The 19,098-nt window shown below is 41.1% G+C and overlaps 2 protein-coding genes across 3 annotated transcripts in view; one reads left to right on the forward strand and one right to left on the reverse strand.

The window, feature by feature from the left end:
* The window catches only part of LOC135509320 (RNA polymerase II elongation factor ELL2-like), a 42,705-nt gene extending 39,249 nt beyond the window's left edge, over positions 1-3,456 (reverse strand). For both annotated transcript variants that reach the window (XM_064929869.1, XM_064929868.1), the window contains exons 1-2: positions 3,290-3,456; positions 235-282 (exon numbers count right to left, since the gene is read on the reverse strand). In XM_064929869.1, coding sequence (XP_064785941.1) covers positions 235-282; positions 3,290-3,427 — 186 coding nt within the window. In that variant the 5' untranslated portion in view covers positions 3,428-3,456. The remainder of the gene's footprint in view (positions 1-234; positions 283-3,289) is intronic.
* A 3,474-nt stretch (positions 3,457-6,930) lies between these two features.
* Positions 6,931-19,098, forward strand: part of LOC135508701 (peptidyl-prolyl cis-trans isomerase FKBP8-like) — a 50,192-nt gene continuing 38,024 nt past the window's right edge. Inside the window, exons 1-3 of the mRNA XM_064928933.1 lie at positions 6,931-7,366; positions 7,749-7,918; positions 8,224-8,312. Of these exons, the coding sequence (XP_064785005.1) occupies positions 6,931-7,366; positions 7,749-7,918; positions 8,224-8,312 (695 nt within the window). The remainder of the gene's footprint in view (positions 7,367-7,748; positions 7,919-8,223; positions 8,313-19,098) is intronic.

Genomic DNA, 19,098 nt, shown 5'->3' on the forward strand with positions numbered 1-19,098 from the left:
TGAAGAATAGAACAACAGAACAACATGTGCCATCTAATCAGGCAGGCCTTCAGGGTTTAGTCAGTGGATGCATTCAACTGAACTGCCCTCTTGTTTCAAGACATGTTTTTGAATCTCATAAAAAATGCAGTGGAGGAACTGTTACGAATGTGCTGCCTGTACAGCAAATCAGAAGTAATTCAAGCATTTCATTTCTGAAGCATTAGAAAGGAGGTGAAAACACATTCATCTCACCCCCTGGCTCCCCTTGAAGCAAATTGCTGGCTGATTTGGTAAGGATCCCTGGGGAGAGACAAAAAGAGGAAAGTGGTTATCATGTAATATAACAGACTCAAGCATTGCAGGTAAATACAATACGATTGAACCTAAATACATCAGGTAAAATTAAATATTGAAATGAAATATTGTTATTTAATAATAAATATTACAAATCTGGTCAAGCTCTGCTAGTAGATATATTTGCTGCGATTACAATCTCAATACCGGCAATTTCTCCCACAGCAATAATTACTTATTCATCAAGATAAGAATGTATTAAAACAGTGCTACTTCGTTCAGTGGGGCAAATTATACCATTAGCTAACCATCACAATAATTATAGTTTCTCCTCCCTTATTTGCCCCCAATGACCGAAGTACAACCTCTTAAATGTTAATTCAATAATCAAACAACCCAGAGATCAATGTTGCTTCACCACTAATCTGCACTGGAATGTATCTGATTAATCAATCTAGAGCACAGAAAACTTGTTTCACTCAACCAGTTCTCATCGTCAATTGGAAATTGGGGAGGGAGGAAAGGCGATAGAGAGCAAGTGAGAGAAAGAGAGAGAGAGGGGGGAGAGAGTGAGAGAGGGGAGATACAGAGCAAGTGAGAGAGAACAAGGGAGTGAGAGAGAGGGGAAATATAGCAAGAGAGGGGAGAGAGAGAGAGAGGGAAGATACAGAGCAAGTGAGAGAGAACAAGAGAGTGAGAGAGAGGGGAGAGAGTGTGAGAGAGAGAGTGGGAGGGGAGATAGAGAATCGAGGAAAAAGCCTCATCACAAAGCCTTGAGTAGAATCGCTAATCATTTTCTCAGCTGATTTCTCATCAAAATGACTCTACCTTTGTTTACAAGTGAGATACATTTTATCAGCCCTCCGTACTGTGACCTGCACAAACATGCCCTCCATGTACAACGCTGTCCTCCAAAAAAGCCTTTATGTAACTGTAACCACACTGCATGTTTCAAGTGTTCCTGAAAAGTCAAGAAGGATCAGAACCTGTATATGACTAGTATGTAACATGGGAGAGAACAAAAAGTGTTATCTCTGAGGTACTCCTAGCAATGATACAGGGTCAAGAGATAAGAGCCATTATCTGAAAGGTACAGCTGCAGCCATGGTCAACAGGCCTGTTTATCTATTGTAGACGGTTTTGGGAGAGGTCATCATGCTGCTCTCTTTCCCTCTGGTTATTGCTCAATAGGCCTACAGCTCGTGTTGCAATTTAAAAGGGTAGGCTTATTAGGAATCCATTTGTTTTATGGGTCAGTTGCATGATGAACATTACGGGCTGGCACTTCATTTACTCATACAGAGTGAAACCCACAGAAACTGATAATGAACTGACTTAACAACCTTGTGAAGAAGCATGAACTAAACCCCACACTGTAGTTATACATGAGCTATACATATTTGGTTAAAAACTTAACTTATAAAAAAGCCTATTGAAAAGAGAGCAGACCCCTGTATACACTTTGTATCTGATTACATTCATGTCACTACAGCAGATGTGGGAGTTGCCATGCATTTTAATTGGGAAATGGAACCCATAGTTTAACACCACCTGATGGACCGATGACCTCTGGAATTGGGCGGGCTTCTAAATGTTTAAAGGGCAAAACAATGCACAAGAGCACAGCAACAAAACTTCCCTGCCGCCCGCCACCCAACAAACAACAACGGACTCGGGGGTTGGGGCGATATTGACAGGGCCCCATCCAACTGCTGTCCAGATTTACAGCAATTGACTGTAGAGGTATACAAGTTGTCCCTACTTTTCATAGTTACTACACAACTGCCTGTTGTAGGCTAAGTAAAATACTTAGTACAACCTTAGTAGTTTTTTGGGGGGTATCTGTAAAGAAAATATGTACTTTTTACTCCATACATTTTCCCTGACACCCACAACTACTCATTATATTTCAAATGCTCAGGCAGGAGAGCAATAGGGTCCAATTCATACACTTATCAATATAACACATTGTCACCCTTACTGCCTCTGATCTGGCAGGCTCACTAAACACAAATGCTGCTTTTGTAAATTGTGTCTGAGTGTTGGAGTGTGCCCCTGGCTGTCCGTAAATTCAATAAAAATAAAGAAGTGTGCCATCTGGTTTGCTTAATATAAGGAATTTGATTGACAGCATTTACTTTTACTCAAGTATGACAATGTAGTACTTTTTCCACCACTGTACTTAAGTACATTTAAAACCAGATACTTTGACTTTTACTTGAGTAACTTCTTTTAAGGTATCTTTACTTTTACTCAAGTATGACAGTTGAGTACTTTTTCTACCACTGACAACAGGCATCAAATCTCCAAAAAAACACATAGGCTAGGCTACAGTTACTTAGAAATGCTTACTGCATATTATCCATGTCACATAGGCATACGGTTATTAGGCTGCACATTTTTCAAACTGAGAAACTGCAACATTATCAGAAACCAGCTTATGTAGGCTATTTTACTTTTAAAGTAACACGATTGCTGGATAGATTTACAATTTACAATGAATGTTGAGTTCCATTATTCGCAGATTAGGTTAAAGCGCTGATGAGAGCATAAATATGGTCTTGCGCTATTTATTTTCAAATTCTAAGCATTATTTCTTTGTGTTTGTAAATGACGAATAGATATGTTACTTCGAAACATCAATGATTACAGAGGCCATGCACCACATGAATGAAAGTTAAAGCAATCGGAGGACATTTTCAAAGCAATTTAAAACAACCTCAAATTGTGTATTGGGTGCTGTGGCATAACTTCTATGGTCCCATATAATCAAACAACCATAGACTACTAAAACTGTAAACTATGCCATCGATCAATAAACCATACATAGCCTAGTGTTCGCAGTGTACAACAAGCACAATAAACGATAGGCTACTAGGTCGCTGACACTTTCAGTACTTGATGGAACTTTTTACCCAGTGGTCTACCTCTTTTCATTGCGATTAGACTATAGTCAGAGTATCCAATTAAACAAACACCCAAGCAAGAGCAAATTAAATCGGATGGAACTTACCTTAAGATTTTGGTAGGCTTCAAGCGTTCGAATGGCGGTATCAGTTAGCTTGACGTGATACAGAGTTTTATTTGGAACGTTTTTGTTGATTTTTGCACAGGAGAGCCCATACCGATGCTCCTGTCTCAGCGCTGCCATGTCTACAACTGAGCTAAATTGGCGACATTCTCTGTGAAACGTCACTTGGACCGAGGCGGAGTTAACATTGCATGCGTTGCCGTGATCACGTCACACACGCACACACACACACACACACACACACACACACACACACACACACACACACACACACACACACACACACACACACACACACACACACACACACACACACACACACACACACACACACACACACACTTCATGAACATGTCTTTGCATGTTTTTGTTTTGATATTATAATAGCAATGTCATACTGTAGGTTAATTTAGAAGAATGTTTGCATAGACTATCTATATGAGAAGGAAAAGGAGGAAAAGCTCTCTGTTAAAATATACCCCCATCTAGAGAGCCTTTCTCTAATGGACTGAAATCAATTTGAGGTAGACCTATCACAGAAAAAATGCTGAATATATAGTATAGGCCTACTGGCTCTTTTGAAAGATTGCTTGTGTGACACATAAATGCTATGTTTTGGTATGCTTCTATTGTAAATAATAATGAATCATAATCATTGTTATTACTATATTTGATGTGATGATTATTATAATATCATCTCCCTATTGGGTAATAAAAAACAAATGTGTTTATAACCTAGGGTCCAATTTATTCTTACAGCCCTGAAGTCATAATAATCGACACATTGAAAACCATGGAAATATGAAATCTAGAAAAAAATATTTAAAAAAACATTTTATTCTGAACTAGATTAAAAATACAAAAATATATTCTGTTGATCTGGAGGGCAAATCCCGTGCTCGCAGACAGATGATGTGAAACGGACAGTGATGAAAAACGAGGGAATTTGGGTTAATTAAAGGCATAATCCCTAACAGTCAAGATGCTTGGGCCTTGGATTAATAAGGAGCTCTCCCACAGTCACAAGTCTTTAATTGCATATGGCTGTCTGAGGTTCTCTATGACTATCTGAACCAGACTATATCAACAACACTTATCACAGCAAATATATAGTGTACAGTGCAGTATGCTGTCTATTGACAATAATGTAAGAGGAAACACTGAATTCAGACCCTAAAGATGATCACTGTGAATGCTCTTGTCGGTTGTAGCTACTATGTGGGACAATATACCTTAATTTAACAACCCAAATCCAAACTCTCAAGTGACGGTATTAAGGATTCATAGTGATGGTATTAAGCAATCATAGAATGCAAGTGTGGCTCTTGTACAGGTGTATGTTAGTCTCATGTTCAGGGTCCTTTCAGTGAATTGCTCGAAGATGTTTTGCAGTGCAACAGTGTTAAGGAGGTTGGGGCTGAACAGAGGGGGTCATATATACTGTAGGTACTATTAAAAAGCTTTCCTCATGTTGAGCTTCCACACAAACTACCAAAATACATAGTATGCACACATTATTTTATCATTTTAATTTATTTGAATACAGCAAAAAGTAGATACTTGGCATTGGAATTGGCCTTCTTTAGTGCATTTAGTTTAACTCAGATAACAATTTCCCCATTGAGCGGTCAATTAAATCATTCATCTAACATTATTTTGAGATTTTCCATCCAGATAGTTTGCATATTGTTTAAATCAGTCCATACAGAATTGGGACAACAAGACATCCAGCTATACGTGTAAACCTGTCTATCTCAATACCCATTTCAGGTAAATAACCATAGCATGCTGGAGTCTTTTATCTCCCTCACTAACTTTAAGCATCAGCTGTCAGAGAAGCTTACCGATCATTGCACCTGTACACAGCCCATCTGTAAATAGCCCACCCATCTACCTCATCCCCATATTGTTATTTAAATTTTGTTCCTTTGCACCCCAGTATCTCCACTTGCACGTTCATCTTCTGCACATCTTTCACTCCAGTGTTTAATTGCTAAATTGTAATTATTTCGCCACTATGGCCTATTTATTGCCTTACCTCCCTAATCTTACTACATTTGCACACATTGTATATAGATTTTTCTATTGTGTTATTGACTGTACATTTGTTTATCCCACGTGTAACTCTGTGTTGTTTGTGTCGCACTGCTTTGCTTTATCTTGGCCAGGTCGCAGTTGTAAATGAGAACTTGTTCTCAACGAGCCTACCTGGTTAAGTAAATGTGAAATATATATACATGTATTTTTTTAAATTATTCACTGAATGGCTTATTTTACCTTCAGTCAAATTGGGAAAGTGGTCTTAAGTTTAGGCATGACAGTCTGAATATTTTTGTTTCACTTTTCCTATTGCGACATGACCAGAAGCAGCAATGACACACACTCAAAAAAGCAGCTTTTAATAACTTTATACAATTACTGCAATCTCTCAGTAACTTTATCCGAATGAATAAAACAAAGATGGTATATTATGTTGACACAGTGCCAGGGGATATCTAACAGACACTCCAAATAATGCACACAACAAACATTTGTCATTGTTTCAAAACAAAAGCTGTTTTCATTTAAATTGTGAGTGTGTTTTGAATTGAGGGCTGTGTATACTGAGATTGGTTGAAGGCTGCCATGCCATGAGTTATTAAGATAAAACACTCTAGTCACTAAAGGACCGAGCCCGGTCTTGTCTTGAAAGTGTTGTTTACTGGTTCCTCTTCCACAGAAGGTATGTGGCAACCCTAGAAAAACCTGTTCTGTTTGTAGAAATATACTATCCCCAGATCCTATAGTAATATCTAGATTGTGCCACTCAAAATGTTCCTGTTTGATTGATTTTCCCTTCAAACGTATTAGACGATTAAATCAGTGAAAGAAAGTGCGTGCATTGTTGCTGATAAGTATATTAAGGGAAATCCACTCAACTCAATAAAAAAGCACCCATCGTCTCATGCAGGTCATCAGGGCCATTCTAGGTTTCCCTCTTAAGACTTGTCTACTTTAAAAGGGAAAATAAGATATTGTGCCACATAGTAAAACAAAACTGAACCCAAGACGGCAGTCCCTGAGATCTTATTGGTGGAAAGCATTTATGGAAACGGCATGATGGAGCAACACGATGAAGTCATTAAGAAGCTTACAGACTTTCAAGAAGATTAGATTTTACTCTTCTAATCCTACAGATTACAGTCGCGCAAGCCTGCTGACCGAATGTGCTTCATTTGTTGTACAATTTCTTTCCATTGATAATTTCTTGTTGCTCCTAACTCTCTGGGATATGTAGGCAAACAAGGAGTAACAGGATTGATAGGAGGTTGAGGTGAGACTGTGTATAGCTCTAGTTGGTAAAACAAAGTTCTGGAAAACAATTGATGCAACCGGGATTTGGGGCTGGTTATGGATGTTTTTAAATTGGATTTAACAGGAACTTATGTGGATTTTGGTTTTCATAAAAACTACAGACCGTCACTAATGGATGAAGGCACCTCTTAGCCGTAACTAGACCGAACGACTGCTTCCACACTACAGAATCAACCGGCCAGGCAGGCATCGTGGGGATAGATAGGCTGGAGGAAGATCATCTCTCTTGGAGGCCTTTACAGATGGTGTCCATTGCTCCCTGTAGTGAGATGGAGACAGAGCCCTGCCCTGGAGAGCAAGAGAAGCGGGTTGTGGAGACCAATGAGCCAGAGTTGAAGCAGGCCTACACAGGTCCTGGTGACAAGGACAGTCAGAAAGAGAAGGAACTGTCCCATGGGCCTCAGCAAGAAGATACGGAGCCCTGTGGGGAGGCAGACCCCAGGATAGAATGCCAGGGTGGAGGTAATGCTGGCACTACATTAAACACCTTCCCTGTCCCAGAGAAGACAGAGACCCCCTGTGTGGAAGAGAGGAAGCTGAAGAAGACCCTCAGTTTTGTAAAAACAGTGAGGTTCTGCGAGACAGAGTCTGTGGAGGACAGGGAGAGCTCAGAGGAGAGTCTCTTCCCAGACCATGATATGGTGCAGTGGATCTCCTCTAGCTTTGAGGAGCTGTTCCTGGCTGAAGACTGGGAGGACATCACAGGTATGTTACTCATTCAATACAGTCATCATCATAAAACGTTTAAGCAATTATGTTGGAATATTGAAATGCTTTGTTGAAGCAATATTGCACTCATGGCAAACTTTGTTGTTCTATTGTAAACACATTTGTTTGTCAATTGTTGTGGCACTGCCTGTAATTTGCATGCAAACAAATTCTACAGAATTATTTTTGCGTCATGTTTCTTCGTGGTCATGGCAATTCAATGAATGAAATGATGTTTCATTTAAACTGTATTACATGACATTATGCCCTTTCCTATTTTTGTTTTTCTCTTTGATCAACAACAAGCAGATTAACCCTCTGCCACCTCTTTCACCCTCCTCCTTCTCTCTGTCCGTCCCTTGATCCTTCCTTCTCCCAGATGACCGCCTGTTGAGGAAGAAGGTGCTGGCGCCTGGCCCCCAGAAAGCTGAGCACCCAGCCTGGGGTCAGGAGGTCACAGTCAAAATGCAGGGAGTGCTGGAGGATCGGAGTGTGGTGGAGAAAGACCGTAAACTGGTGTTCGTCATCGGAGAGGGAGATGTCAACCAGGTGGGATCTAAAGACATTCTGATTGACAGGACAGGTTCCAACACACCTATCCTGCACCCTGTCACACACAACTGCATTTGCTAAGCATAACACAGGGTTGGACTTATCCTTCAGAGAATGTACATGTGATAGCTATAGGTCTCAGTGTAGCCATAACACAACAGAACTAGAAATTGTCCATTGGTATTCTATATTTCTATAGTGTTTCAATGTATGCGAGGTAAATGAATAACTCTTCATATGTGTGAAAATAAACCATTAACAGTGAGGGAGCTGTGGGTAACGCAATGCTTTTTGACACACAGGCCCTGGAGGAGTGTGCTATAGCCATGCAACAGGACGAGATCACATTACTGCTGGCAGATTCACAGTACACCTATGGACTTCTGGGAAGGTAAACACCGCTGGGAGTATCATGATCAACAGCACCACTTTAGGGAAAAGACACAACAATAATATATACAGTTCAAGTCCAAGTTTGGACACACCTACTCATTCCAGGGTTTATCTTAATTCTTTTGTATTTTCTACATTGTAGAATAATAGTGTAGACATCAAAACAATGAAATAACACTTATAGAATCATGTAATAAGCAAAAGAAAGTGTTAAACAAATAAAAATATATTTTATATTTGAGATTCTTCAAAGTAGCCAGCATTTGCCTTGATGAAAGCTTTGCCGACTCTTAGCATTCTCTCAACCAGCTTCATGAGGTAGTCACTTGGAATTCATTTAAATTAACAGCTGTGATTTGTTAAAAGTTAATTTGTTCAATTTCTTTCCTTCTTAATGGTAAAAGACCAAGTCCATATGGCAAGAACAGCTCAAATATATATATTTCACCTTTATTTAACTAGGCAAGACAGTTAAGAACAACTTCTTATTTACAATGACTGCCTACCCCAGCCAAACCCAAATGACGCTGGGCCAATTGTGCACTGCCCTATATGACTCCCAATCAGACAGATGTGATAAAGCCTGTATTTGAACCAGAGACTGTGCAAAGGTCCCTGAATCCCTGGATTTGAACCAGGGACCTCTATGCACTGAGATGCAGTGCCTTAGACCACTTCGCCACATGGGAGTCCAAATAAGCAAAGAGAAACGACAGTCCGTCATTACTTTAAGACATGAAGGACAGTCAATCCGGAACATTTCAAGAACTTTGAAAGTTTCTTTAAAGTGCAGTCGCAAAAACCATCAAGCTCCATGATGAAACCGGCACTCATGAGGACTGCCACATGAAAGGAAGACACAGAGTTACCTTCCACATCTCAACATCAACTGTTCAGAGGAGACTGAGTGAATCAAGCCTTCATGGTCGAATTGCTGCAAGGAAACCACTACTAAAGGACACCAATAAGAAGAGACTTGCTTGAGCCAAGAAACACGAGCAATGGACATTAGACCAGTGGAAATCTGTCCTTTGGTCTGCAATTTTTGGTTCCAATCGCTGTGTCTTTGTTCAGACGCAGAGTAGGTGAACGGATGATCTCTGCATGTCTGGTTCCCACCGTGAAGCATGGAGGAGGTGTGATGGTGTGGGGGTGCTTTGCTAATGGCACTGTCTGTGATTTATTTAGAATTCAAGACACACTTATTATGGCTAACACAGCATTCTGCAGCGATACATCATCCCATCTGGTTTGCGCTTAGTGGGACTATCATTTGTTGTAAAAACTCAAACATAGACTTGGCCATCCATCACCCCTCATTTTAATAAGGAATGTAACAAATATTATCACACTAAGGGGCAGTCCTAGTGTACCTGCTGATCAGAGGGCAGCCTGACTAATGAACCATTAACAGGAGCAGATGGCTTCCTCCACACACCCTTCACACTCGGCCAGAGACCTCTACCCTCCCTCACGCTCTATGGGATGACACCACTAAAATTACAGCCAATGGCTTGGGTTTACAACCCACGCCCCATTAATAAGCCATTGCATGTATAGAACGTAACACATTGACACCTGTGGAGCCGAAACAAACTCATATCATACTTCACATCCAATACTTACTTCAACACTGTAACCTGATCATTATTTTTCAAATTACTGCTTGAGTTGTAAAAGAAAACTAACTGAACGAAATGACATAAATTCAGTTATTTGCTGGCAAATGTCATGCTACCTTCATAAAAAGTGTCAAATAATTTTGTTCATCCACAGCCATACAACTGCGTGTTTCTAATAGGTAAACAAAATAGGATAAAGCTAATGAACACTGTGCCACGCAACATGTGTAATCTCCCATAGATTACCCAATCATCAGGTTGTTAAGGATCTTCCTCTTGATATTTACATACAACTGAATGTAGCTAATTGAGATGAGACAAACAATTTGTGGACAAAGCAGTATAAAGATAAAACAGCTGTCCTATATGGAAAGATTTGTTGTTTGCACTCTACTTTCCAGAATATAGCCGTTTCTGAGGATCCATGGGCAAGGGTTCCCTGTGTCATGCCTCTGTGTGGTTTTGTATTTCTTGCCAGAGCCTGATGCAGTGTAAAGCATGCATTGCAAGTCTTCCGCTCTGTTACGTGTGGTCCTATGCTATGTGTGAGGTCTTGTTTGTATTGAGTTTGTGGAGCTCTAGAGGTCCAGAGTAGTTGTTCAATTCTATTTTAGAAAAATAAGGGCGAGAGGAAGGTGATCCTCTGAGGTGAATCTCTCCCTCTGTCTGAGGTGAGTCCCTTGGTCTGTTTGTTTCTGAGGTGAATCTCTCCCTCTGTCCCTGAGGTGAGTCCCCTGGTATGTCTGTCTGTCCCTGAGGTGTGTCCCTGGTCTGCCTGTCCCTGAGGGGAGTCCCCTGGTCTGTCTGTCCCTGGGGTGTCCCCTGGTCTGTCTGTCCCTGAGGTGAGTCCCCTGGTCTGTCTGTCCCTGAGGTGAGTCCCCTGGTCTGTCTGTCCCTGAGGTGTCCCCTGGTCTGTCTGTCCCTGAGGTGAGTCCCCTGGTCTGTCTGTCCCTGAGGTGTCCCCTGGTCTGTCTGTTCCTGACGTGAGTCCCCTGGTCTGTCTGTCCCTGACGTGAGTCCCCTGGTCTGTCTGTTCCTGACGTGAGTCCCCTGGTCTGTCTGTCCCTGACGTGAGTCCCCTGGTCTGTCTGTCCCTGACGTGAGTCCCCTGGTCTGTCTGTTCCTGACGTGAGTCCCCTGGTCTGTCTGTTCCTGACGTGAGTCCCCTGGTCTGTCTGTCCCTGGGGTGTCCCCTGGTCTGTCTGTTTCTGAGGCGATTCCCTGGTCTGTGAGTAGACAGAGAGAGATAGAGAGGCAGGTAGACAGGCAGGCTGGAGCTCAGTTAATGATTGTTTTGATGCAGCTGATTAGGACTGTGTACTGTGGAGTCAAATTTAGCCCTTCCCCTGAGGTAGTCCTCCTGGGCCCCGTGCCAGCTCCTAAAAGGGTGGTGACTAAGCTGTTTGAGTAAATTCTCCCTGCTGTGATGTCCATCAATGAAATACAGCTAGTCGTGTCTCAGAGGCTTGAAGCTTGAATGAGATCTTTTAGAATATGTAACAGAGAGTTACATAAATGAATGAAACAAGCCATATTGCTTTTTGCCATGATGTGATTCAAAGTTGAAGGATGGTAAAATAATTGAAACTAAAATGTCAAGATAAAAGCTACTTTAAAGCTAATACCATGCAGTGTATTCTATTTGCAGAAGAAATGTGACAGTCCCAGTGTGTAAAAGGCATAAAATGACAGACGAAGAGGGAGAATGTCATTACTCTCTACCCATTCTCTGATGGATACATTGATTGAACCCTGTCGGTCGCCTGTTGCAGACAGCGGCAATGTCTTTGTTGAGAGCACTTCACAGCTATTTGTCTGAATCAGACAGCCTGATTCACTGGTAGGGATGCACCTGGCGTATTGTGTGGGTGCTGCTGCCTGCTGCACCTGATCCTAAAAGACTTGATGGATTACTACAGTGCTGGTTTTACAGTATGTTAGGATATGGCCAAGGAAATCCCTGGAACAGTCTTCATGAGCAGCAATATACCTGATTCCATACGACAGTTAGGCTGGTGAGAGGTTTATGGGGTAAATCGAGTGGAAAGCACACTGACATTTGTGCTGCCAGATCTGGCAGGAATGAGCCATGGAACATAGCAATAAAGGATTGACTCCATCATCACAGCCATCTCTGGTACAAGTATCTTATGTCAAAAGCATCCCGAAACAGGGTCAGAGCATTTCCGGAGAGATACAGACTGGACTCTGTCATTTGCCACATCATAATCATAAACCCATGGAGAGCAACATCTGTGGATCTGCACTCAGGACAAAGACCAACACCGTTAAAATGTCCTGGGGGCACGAGGAGTCTGCCCCCCTCAGCTCCTTACAGACCCAAAGTCAACAACACAAACATGTGCACTGACAGCTGTTGTGATTGCATTAGGTTTATTCAGGATAAAGATCATCTTTGCAAATATTAGGAAAGGTAATCAATTCCAGTTGTAGTCCTCAGTTGACACCCTTTTTATTTGACATCTGTTCAAAACACTGAATTCATATCTTTGATTAATTTTGTAATAGAAAAAGGGCTACACACTATAACAGGATTGCAAGGGGAAGTTGCATGAGAAAGTTCTATTCAACAGAACAGCATTTTTGGCAGAGGTTTGTTTTCTTGGCAGAGATGAAAGCCATGTTAATGATGCATGATGGAGAGAGCAGTTTTTATTTACTATGATACTGGGACATGTCAAACAGTCTAACGAACACACCTAACAGGGCTTTGTAGAGTCAACCCAAGGTCTATCCACTATTTGATGTGCTGTGTAATAGTCAAAGGGTGAGGAATACTATCCATTTAACTCATGCAGAAGGATTACCACATTCCAAACATGTGAGACCGGCAAAGAAACATTGGATACACAATGGCTATCAGATGGCTGTCATGCTCAGATTTCTGCATGGAGCAAAGCAAACAAGTTTGTCCAAAGAAAGAGGTGAGGAATATCTCCTGCATTGATCTCAGGTGTACTGGGCTTGCTGGCCACTGGAGCCTGGGGATGTTTAGTGGTGTCCTCTTCATCTAAAGGTTGAATATTTACCTACACACACACACACACACACACACACACACACACACACACACACACACACACACACACACACACATATATATACAGTGCCTTGCGAAAGTATTCGGCCCCCTTGAACTTTGCGACCTTTTGCCACATTTCAGGCTTCAAAAATAAAGATATAAAACTGTATTTTTTTGTGAAGAATCAACAACAAGTGGGACACAATCATGAAGTGAAACGACATTTATTGGATATTTCAAACTTTTTTAACAAATCAAAAACTGAAAAATTGGCCGTGCAAAATTATTCAGCCCCTTTACTTTCAGTGCAGCAAACTGTCCAGAAGTTCAGTGAGGATCTCTGAATGATCCAATGTTGACCTAAATGACTAATGATGATAAATACAATCCACCTGTGTGTAATCAAGTCTCCGTATAAATGCACCTGCACTGTGATAGTCTCAGAGGTCCGTTAAAAGCGCAGAGAGCATCATGAAGAACAAGGAACACACCAGGCAGGTCCGAGATACTGTTGTGAAGAAGTTTAAAGCCGGATTTGGATACAAAAAGATTTCCCAAGCTTTAAACATCCCAAGGAGCACTGTGCAAGCAATAATATTGAAATGGAAGGAGTATCAGACCACTGCAAATCTACCAAGACCTGGCCGTCCCTCTAAACTTTCAGCTCATACAAGGAGAAGACTGATCAGAGATGCAGCCAAGAGGCCCATGATCACTCTGGATGAATTGCAGATATCTAAAGCTGAGGTGGGAGACTCTGTCCATAGGACAACAATCAGCCGTATATTGCACAAATCTGGCCTTTATGGAAGTGGCAAGAAGAAAGCCATTTCTTAAAGATATCCATAAAAAGTGTTGTTTAAAGTTTGCCACAAGCCACCTGGGAGACACACCAAACATGTGGAAGAAGGTGCTCTGGTCAGATGAAACCAAAAGTGAACTTTTTGGCAACAATGCAAAACGTTATGTTTGGCGTAAAAGCAACTCAGCTCATCACCCTGAACACACAATACCCACTGTCAAACATGGTGGTGGCAGCATCATGGTTTGGGCCTGCTTTTGTTCAGCAGGGACAGGGAAGATGGTTAAAATTGATGGGAAGATGGATGGAGCCAAATACAGGACCATTCTGGAAGAAAACCTGATGGAGTCTGCAAAAGACCTGAGACTGGGACGGAGATTTGTCTTCCAACAAGACAATGATCCAAAACATAAAGCAAAATCTACAATGGAATGGTTCAAAAATAAACATATCCAGGTGTTAGAATGGCCAAGTCAAAGTCCAGACCTGAATCCAATCGAGAATCTGTGGAAAGAACTGAAAACTGCTGTTCACAAATGCTCTCCATCCAACCTCACTGAGCTCGAGCTGTTTTGCAAGGAGGAATGGGAAAAAATTTCAGTCTCTCGATGTGCAAAACTGATAGAGACATACCCCAAGCAACTTACAGCTGTAATCGCAGCAAACGGTGGCCCTACAAAGTATTAACTTAAGGGGGCTGAATAATTTTGCACGCCCAATGTTTCAGTTTTTGATTTGTTAAAAAAGTTTGAAATATCCAATAAATGTCATTCCACTTCATGATTGTGTCCCACTTGTTGTTGATTCTTCACAAAAAATACAGTTTTATATCTTTATGTTTGATGCCTGAAATGTGGCAAAAGGTCGCAAAGTTCAAGGGGCCGAATACTTTTGCAAGGCACTGTATATATATATATATATATATAAAATTAGTGGATTTGGAATGGGTGGCAGCCAGGCAGCCTCTGGCTTAATGTGATATCAAATGAAGCCACATCTGAATCATTTGAAAGTCAACTAGGCATATCATATCACTTCTCCAATCTAATTCCAAACATCAACACACATCTCTGAAAGCCTTGTTCTAGTTCTGCTCTTCGATGGTACACTATATATACAAAAGTATGTGGACACCCGTTCAAATAAGTGGATTTGACTATTTAAGCCACACCCATTGCTGACAGATGTATAAAAATCGAGCACACAGCCATGCATTTCCATAGACAAACATTGGCAGCATAATGGCCTTACTGAAGAGCTCAGAGACTTTAATTGTGGCACCGTCATAGAATGCCACCTTTCTAACAAGTCAGTTCGTCAAATATCTGCCCTTATAGTGCTGCCCCGGTCAACTGTAAGTGCTGTTATTGTGAAGTGGAAGCATCTAGGAGCAACAATGGCTCAGCTGTGAAGTGGTAGGCCACACAATCTCACAAAACGGGACTGCCGAGTGCTGAAGCGCATAACGTGCAAAAACTGTCTTTCCTCAGTTGCAACACTCACTACCGAAATCCAAACTGCCTCTGGAAGCAACGTCAGCAAAAGAACTGCACGTCGGGAGCGTCATGAAATGGGTTTCCATGGCCGAGCAGCCACACACAAGCCTAAGATCACCATGTGCAATCCCAAGCGTCGGCTGAAGTGGTGTAAAACTTGCCGCCATTGGACTCTGGAGCAGTGGAAAGCATTTTCTGGAGTGATGACTCACACTTCACCATCTGGCAGTCCGACGGACAAATGCATAGTGCCAACTGTAAAGTTTGGTGTATGAGGAATATAATGGTCTGGGGATGTTTTTCATGGTTCGTGCTAGGCCCCTTAGTTCCAGTGAAGGGAAATCTTAATGCTACAGCATACAATGACATTCTAGACAATGCTGTGCTTCCAACTTTGTGGCAACAGTTTTGGGGAACGCCCTTTCCTGTTTCAGCATGACAAAGAGGTCCTACAGAAATGGTTTGTTGAGATCGGAGTGGAAGAACTTGACTGGCCTGCACAGAACCCTGGCCTCAACCCCATCAAACATCTTTGGGATGAAATTGGAACGCTGACTGCGAGCCAGGCCTAATTGCACACCATCAGTGCCCTGTCCTTACTAATGCTCTTGAGACTGAATGGAAGCAAGTCCCAATGGAAGCAATGTCTCAACATCTAGTGGAAAGCCTTCCCAGAAGAGTGGAGGCTGTTATAGCAGTAAAGGGGGGACCAACTTCATATTGAAGCCCATGATTTTGGAATGAGATGTTCTACGAGCAGGTGTCCACATACTGTACATAAGGTCATGGAGTGTGCCTTGAGGCATGGTTAATAGCATTGATTGGTCCATTAGTTGTTTAAAGAGACTCCCACAGTGAGCACAATGGTTTGATAGTGTCTCGTACGGTCAAAAAAAAAATCTGTTGTTAAAATCAGATTAGAAGTTTTGGTCAGTTTCTTTATTTACCCAGAACACACAGGAAATGTGTGATGATCAGGTAGCACCTTTTCACCTTCCTGGGAATGTACTTAAGAGTGACTTGGTAAACACTCCTCAGGACTCAAGTCTTTCCCCATCTCCTTTGAGACACACCCATATCCAGCGGGGAATGTAGCTGCTTAACATAACAGTGACATTCTTCGAAGAAAAGAGAGCATGCAGACAAAGTGAGCCACAAACCAGACCACCACCATGTGATAGGTTGTGAACTATGGGTTCTGGTAAATGACTTGTCTGATGAGTGAGGGTATATGTGGGTGTTTGCTATTCTCAATGAAAATGTATCATTTGCAATGACATGACACATAAGACAAATATACCCACACACGCACGTACGCACGCACACACACTGTACACTCACACATACACTTTGTGTGAAAGTCTATTTGCAACAGGGATATGAATCAACACATCCAGCCCTGGTAACTCCCAACCTTTTCCAAGCTTTGAGAAAGACCAGAACAACAACAGAAAAGAACTGGCTGCAACTTGTTCTCTGGCATTAATAACAATAGACTCAGCCATCCAATTGTGTTTGGTCCAAAGATATGAATGGTAGTAGTATTTTAAATCCATAGACACCAGTACAGTCAGTAATAGTCACTTTGGAAAGTGAAACTCTTGTTTTGGTAAAACATGAACTCCTACGAAACTACTTCTTACCTCTGGTCCTTACACTGTAATAGGGCATTTCCACGTAAAAAAGACCCATGAACACTAACATGTGATGATCATATTATGAGTACATCAAATTTGATGTCAAATGAGCTAAGAGTCTATACATGTTTTTAAATTAAGGCATACAGTGCATTGGGAAGGTATTCAGACCCCTTGACCTTTTCCAAATGTTGTTATGTTACGGCCTTATTCTAAAATTGATTATATGAATGAATCTCCACACAATACCCCACAATGACAAAGCAAAAACAGTTTAGAAATTCTAGCAATTTTATTAAAACCCCCCCCCAAAAAAATACCTTGTTGACATAAGTATTCAGACCCTTAGCTACGAGACTCGAAATTGAGTTCAGGAGCATCCTGTTTATATCAATCATCCTTAATGTTTCCACAACTTGATTGGAGTCCACCTGTGGTAAATTCAATTAATTGGCATTATTTGGAAAGGCACACACCTAAGGTCCCGCAGTTGACAGTGCATGTCAGAGCAAAAACTCAGCCATGAATTGTCAGTAGTGAGCAGAGACAGGATTGTGTCGAAGCACAGATATGGGGAAATGTACCCAAAAAATTCTGCAACATTGAAGGTCCCCAAGAACACAGTGGCCTCCATCATTCTTAAATGGAAGAAGTTTGGAACCACCAAGACTCTCCCTAGAGCTGGCCGCCAGGCCAAACTAAGCAATCGGTGGAGAAGGGCCTTGGTCAGGGAGGTGACCAAGAACCCGATGGTCACTCTGACAGAGCTCCAGAGTTCCTCTGTGTAGTCAGTAGCTAGGTTTCCATCCAATTGGCAACAGATTAAAGCATATATTTAAAAAAATATGCATAAAGAAAATATGCACATTTTCCCACCATTTGATGTGTTCCCACCAAACGGACTTGTTGCGGCTAAAAATCATTGTGTGATGACGTATTGCTCACAAAATGTACTTTTTCACTCAAGTTTTCATATACCAAATAAAAGTCTGTTTCCATCACATTTTCAACTACTGATAGTTTTGTCACAAAAACTGTTGGTTAAATAACAAATGTGCCTACTCTGGTCTTGCCACGTGAGCTCTAGCCAACAGCTTGCAGATACAGTGAGGGTAGTCTATGCATATTGGCTAGACTACATGATAAGATTATGATAAGAGTGAGAATATTTGTATTTGTCAAACGGCAGTCGAGCATCGATCATCATCGATAATCATGTCACTAGAATATTTATTGCAAAGGAGCATAAAGATCAGTGCACTTTCACCACCCTGTAATAAACTACATGGTTTCCCGAATTGTAGTGGGACTTGGACCACACACCATATCATCACTTGACTCCAAGTTTACTTCAATATAATGGTTATTATATCAATATTTGTGTAAAAAGGCATTTTCATCGCTATTTCTCACATAATCAATTGTATAAATCTGTCAGGATTTAGACAATTGTACAGAAACTTCCTGTTCCCATCACAGCTGTCATGATTTTCTTTTTACATGATGACTTTAAAAACTGTGGATGGAAACGTGGTTAGTTTGTAGAATAATACCAAAACATGCAAAGGAGGAGATGACATTTTTTTTGTTTACATCGTTCTGTTACCGGGTGTTAATCCACTTCACTTACTGTAGTTTAATAACCAAAATAGATGTCTCAAGGTGTCTTCCTTTAGACTTCTTTGAATCTTCATTCGGATAAGATATTTAACAGAGTTTTTGCAAAACATGATCACATAAAAAAAGTGAGGGAGATTTTACCGTAATTTCCAAAACTTTACATCTGCACTGTTCCTTGAGTAAATGTGTTTGGTACATTTTCAGTGGAAATTGTTCAAGGTTGTCCTTGTGCATAGAGATGAATGGTTTGTGTAACTTTGTAATCAATTGTGTTTGTTTGGCATATACAGTACCAGTCAAAAGTTTGAACACACCTACTCATTCAAGGGTTTTTCTTAATTTTTACTATTTTCTACATTGTAGAATAAGAGTGAAGACATCGAGACTGTGAAATAACACATATGGAATCATATAGTAAACAAAAAAGTGTTAAACAAATCAACATATATTTTATATTTGAGAATCTTCGAAGTAGCCACCTTTTGCCTTGATGACAGCTTTGCACACTCTTGGCATTCTCTCAACCAGCTTCATGAGGTAGTCACCTGGAATGCATTAAAATTA

This window comes from Oncorhynchus masou, chromosome 22 (genome assembly GCF_036934945.1).
Source record: "Oncorhynchus masou masou isolate Uvic2021 chromosome 22, UVic_Omas_1.1, whole genome shotgun sequence".
NCBI classification, from domain to species: domain Eukaryota; kingdom Metazoa; phylum Chordata; class Actinopteri; order Salmoniformes; family Salmonidae; genus Oncorhynchus; species Oncorhynchus masou.